The sequence below is a fragment of the Sesamum indicum genome, linkage group LG8 (assembly GCF_000512975.1).
Source record: "Sesamum indicum cultivar Zhongzhi No. 13 linkage group LG8, S_indicum_v1.0, whole genome shotgun sequence".
NCBI lineage: Eukaryota > Viridiplantae > Streptophyta > Magnoliopsida > Lamiales > Pedaliaceae > Sesamum > Sesamum indicum.
In genome coordinates this window covers 6,248,467-6,253,338 of record NC_026152.1, presented here as the reverse complement: position 1 = coordinate 6,253,338, position 4,872 = coordinate 6,248,467, and the positions used below count along the sequence as shown (strand labels likewise).

The 4,872-nt window shown below is 40.2% G+C and overlaps 1 protein-coding gene across 1 annotated transcript; it reads left to right on the top strand.

Moving 5' to 3' along the window:
- LOC105167784 (beta-amyrin synthase-like) lies at window positions 354-4,546 on the top strand. The gene is made up of 17 exons (XM_011087599.2): window positions 354-464; window positions 645-874; window positions 1,021-1,206; window positions 1,338-1,422; window positions 1,513-1,715; window positions 1,818-1,902; window positions 2,045-2,211; window positions 2,314-2,616; window positions 2,714-2,956; window positions 3,058-3,156; window positions 3,251-3,307; window positions 3,404-3,450; window positions 3,537-3,680; window positions 3,767-3,944; window positions 4,054-4,134; window positions 4,234-4,317; window positions 4,413-4,546. The coding sequence occupies exons 2-17, from the start codon at window positions 674-676 to the stop codon at window positions 4,539-4,541; spliced, it is 2,292 nt and encodes a 763-aa protein (XP_011085901.1). The 5' UTR covers window positions 354-464; window positions 645-673; the 3' UTR covers window positions 4,542-4,546.

Sequence of the window (4,872 nt, the reverse complement as noted above, 5' to 3'; positions counted from 1 at the left end):
TTAAAAAAATAATACTTTTTACCTATCCTAAATTTTTTTTATTCTTCTTCCCTCCATCACCGCCCACCACTACCGCCAGGTATCACACGAAGATGAGTCGATGTCGTCTAGACTGGGCGATGGTCTCATGCATTTCTTCTCTAGGCAACTACTCACCCTAGATTTGGGTCGTGACAGTCACCGACAGATGAAAAGACGACATTCACCAATCAGGCGGCGATAGAGCGCATCCGCCTAAAGTCGGTGTCCCACCCACAGAGGCAGCTCCAACCACTTCTTTTCTAAAGTTTGGACGTCTCCTGCTAAGTTTTTTCTTTGGGGGCAGAAGCACCAAAACACACACCAAAAGTGTGTTTAATTTTCCGACCAAACTTTTTCACTGATCAACAATATATTCCGACTTCTTTGATTAATTGTGTTGTAAGAAGAAACTGCACATCTCCACATCCAAGTAGTCGCCTCAGGTTTCTCTCTCTCTCTTCACTGCTAATTCTATCTACTTGTTGAAAATAAATGCAAATTGCATTGATAGAAGCATGGTTCCTGGAAAAAGGAAAACGCAAACTTGTTACACTAGTTTAGTTTTCGAGCAAACATTAATGAGAAAGTATCTACGTGCCACATGCAAACTTCTTGATATTCAGGTCACAGAGGAAAAAGGAAAAAAACAAATATGTGGAGATTGAAGATTGCAGAAGGTGTTGACAGCCCTTACCTCTACAGCACCAACAACTATGTGGGTCGCCAGATCTGGGAGTTCGACCCCAACTACGGCACACCCCAGCTCCGACAAGAGGTGGAGAAAGCTCGCCAGGACTTCTGGGCCAACCGCTACCAGGTCAAACCAAGCAGTGATCTCCTCTGGCGGCTTCAGGTTCAACATCTCCCATTTTCAGCCGCCTTCTCAATCAAATATGAATATGTGAACCTGCTGAATCATAATCAAACCTTTTGAATTATGATCAAATACTAACATACAAGAACAAGAATGCTGACCTTCATATTTTTCAATACTCGCAGTTCCTGCATGAAAACAACTTTAAACAGACAATACCCCAAGTGAAGGTGGGCGATGGAGAAGACGTAACTTACGAGATGGCCACCACCACACTGCGCAGAGCTGTTCATTTCTTCTCCGCCCTGCAAGCTAGTGATGGCCACTGGCCAGCAGAAAACGCCGGTCCCTTGTTCTTTCTTCCACCTTTGGTGAGTGCGCAGGCCTTTATGTAATATCGATGCATGAGTCTGCAATCAATAAACATCTCACAAGAATAGATCTATTTTGAATTCAAGTGTAAAGCTGATGTTGCCTTTTGTGCTCACGCAAAAATACGCAGGTCATGATTCTCTACATCACAGGTCATCTCAACACTGTTTTTCCAGCAGAACACCGTTATACTGTCATCAGGTGCACTTACACACATACACATTTATGTATATATTCTTGTATGCATATATAAATATGCACACATACTTATGTGAGACATAATAGACTAACGGCCTAATCCTAATACCAGAACGAAGACGGTGGCTGGGGCTTCCACATAGAAGGCCACAGCACGATGTTCTGCACGGCCCTCAGTTACATTTGCATGCGTATTCTAGGAGAAGGGCCTGACGGTGGTGAAAACAACGCCTGCACCAGAGCAAGAAAATGGATTCTTGACCATGGCACTGTGACAGCAATACCTTCTTGGGGAAAGACATGGCTTTCAGTATGTAGACTAGACTATTATTGAAGAACTGAGTATGAGGACAGATTAGCTGTTGTCATGAGTTGTACTAAAGCTAATGAAAACTGGTTTTCTTTGTTCTAGATACTGGGAGTGTTCGATTGGTCAGGAAGCAACCCCATGCCCCCTGAATTTTGGCTTCTTCCGTCTTTTCTTCCAATGCATCCAGGTTGGATCTCTTTCTTTCTATTCTAGTTTGGATTAATCCGAATTTTCTTTTCACCTTTGAGGCTAAAGTGTATATGGTTGGCTATGATTTTCTTATGGATGAGTACTTAAAAAGACGTTTTCCCCAATAAACATCAATGCAGCAAAAATGATGTGCTATTGTCGAATGGTTTACATGCCAATGTCCTATTTATATGGAAAGAGATTCGTGGGTCCGATAACTCCTCTTATTTTACAATTGAGAGAAGAGTTGTATGATCAGCCCTATGAACAAATTAATTGGAGGAGTGTACGACATCGCTGTGCAAAGGTAAATACTAAAGTTTCGTAGCATATCATGTCCACTTCATGTTGTATTCTATTACTACACATTGATGCTGAAAGAGATCTTGAATGGAACATCTGACTGCAGGAAGACCTATATTATCCTCACCCGTTAATACAAGACTTGATTTGGGATAGTTGTTATGTGTTAACGGAGCCTCTTTTGACCCGTTGGCCTTTCAACAAGCTGAGAGAGAAAGCTCTCCAAGTCACAATGAAACACATCCACTATGAAGATGAAAACAGCAGATACATCACAATCGGATGCGTGGAGAAGGTGCTGTGTATGCTGGCTTGTTGGGTTGAGGACCCGAACGGAGACTATTTCAAGAAACATCTCGCTAGAATCCCTGATTACATATGGGTTGCTGAAGATGGCATGAAGATGCAGGTAAACAGAAATGCTCTTTATGCTCTGTTCGGTAGTGTGCCTCATCTTCACACATGAACTGGTCACTTAAAATGCTAAGTTTTCTATTCAAATGCAGAGTTTTGGCAGCCAAGAGTGGGATACGAGTTTTGCCATACAAGCATTGCTAGCGAGTAATCTGACGGATGAAATAGGCGAGACTCTAAGACTAGGGCATGACTTCATTAAGAAGTCTCAGGTCAAAGATGATCCTTCTGGCGACTTCAGAAGCATGTACCGCCACATTTCAAAGGGATCGTGGACGTTTTCGGATCAAGATCATGGGTGGCAAGTATCGGATTGTACTGCAGAAGGGTTGAAGGTAGCCATACTTATCGAGGAAGCTCATATGTTGCACAAATGAAAAAATAAAATATGTAGAGATGGGGTCTAATGCAATTGCTTTCCTTCCTGATTTGCCAGTGTTGCCTTCTGTTCTCAATGATGCCTCCTGATATTGTTGGAGAAAAGATGGAACCTGAGGGATTCTACAATGCTGTCAACATATTGCTTTCTCTGCAGGTAGAAATCGGTTCTTTTATACATTTTGAAAGCTTACAATTCAATTAGAAATTTGACACAAGTACATAGTACTGAAATATATGAGCAATTGCAGAGGAAAAATGGTGGTTTAGCTGTATGGGAGCCTGCAGGGGCGTCTGACTGGTTGGAGGTAGTCCTTTCCTCTCATTATTCTTGAGAAGTTAGCAAACCATTCAAACATTTGAGTCTGTGGGTACTAAGTTAGAAACTTTATCTTACTATGCAGTTGCTCAACCCTACAGAATTCTTTGTAGATATCGTTGTTGAGCATGAGTAAGAGTCGTTATTTTTATTGCATTCTGTCTTTCAGGAAAATACGTATTTGATCTAAAGTAAGCTTAACAAGATTCTTGACACAGGTATGTCGAGTGCACTTCGTCAGCCATCCAAGCTCTTGTTTTGTTTAAGCAGTTGTACCCTGAGCACTGGAAGAAAGAGATAGAAAGCTTCATTGCAAAGGCTGTCGGATACCTGGAAGATGTACAGCGGCCCGATGGCTCATGGTATATATACTTGTCTTTTTTATTAAATTTCAAAAGCCTACACAATCTTTGCTAGTGTATAAAACCTTGACAATGCATGTCTATAGGTACGGAAACTGGGGCGTTTGCTTCACATACGGTACTTGGTTTGCTCTTGGAGGGCTTGCAGCAGCTGGTAAGAGCTACAACAATTGTGCAGCCGTGCGCAAAGCGGTTGATTTTCTACTGAAAGCGCAGAGGGACAACGGTGGCTGGGGAGAGAGCTACCTCTCCTGTCCAAAGAAGGTAAATATCATATATATGACCAATTGATGATAGATTTAACTAAGTCAGTAGTTATTAATTTAAAAAACAATTACAAATGCTTATTTTCTACATATGTTGTTGAAAACAGGTATATGTGCCATTGGAAGATAATCGCTCAAACTTGGTGCACACAGCGTGGGCAATGATGGGTCTAATCCATTCAGGACAGGTTAATTAATAATTAGACTCTTGATACAACATTCAGATTAGTCTGAATAAAAACATGTATGTTTTCTTAATTAGTTGCTTTCCACTTGTACTTTGACAGGCTGATAGAGACCCTACACCTCTTCATCGTGGAGCAAAGCTTTTGATCAACTCTCAGTTGGAAGATGGTGATTTTCCCCAACAGGTATGACTAATAATTATGGACTGCACTGAAATTAAATGACAAATTTAGAACTTGATGTTAATAAAAACGTGTTGTGATAATAATTTGGATTGCAGGAAATCACTGGAGTTTTCATGAAGAATTGCATGTTACATTACGCGGCATACAGGAATATATACCCGCTGTGGGCTTTAGCAGAATACAGGAAACGAGTTCCACTGCCATCAACAACAAGAAGCCTCTAATAACACCTCGTGTTAAAATTATGAAGCAATAAATGTATCTCTTTGTTTCCTGCCGCGGCTACCATCGATGACATATAATATATATATATATATAGATACTATATTCCGTATGTATGATATATACATATATAAGTGTATATATAAACACAAAATAGATTTTTAAAATTATTTAAAATCTGAACCGTTCATTTTGAACTATTGAAGATCAATAGCCATTAAAATAAGAGTATAATGGACAACTCATTAAAAATTTTAATGTTGTTAAGGGTAACTAATGGAGGGGAGTGTCTGAAATATTTTAAAAAACAGAGAGGATTTTTTACTTATATTT

Excerpts from the sequence above, each read along its gene's own strand:
- LOC105167784 (XM_011087599.2), top strand. The coding sequence starts at position 674 with ATGTGGAGATTGAAGATTGCAGAAGGTGTTGACAGCCCTTACCTCTAC. Across the intron at positions 2,617-2,713 it reads AAGATGGCATGAAGATGCAG|AGTTTTGGCAGCCAAGAGTG; the intron begins GTAAACAGAAAT and ends ATTCAAATGCAG. Across the intron at positions 4,318-4,412 it reads ATGGTGATTTTCCCCAACAG|GAAATCACTGGAGTTTTCAT; the intron begins GTATGACTAATA and ends TTTGGATTGCAG.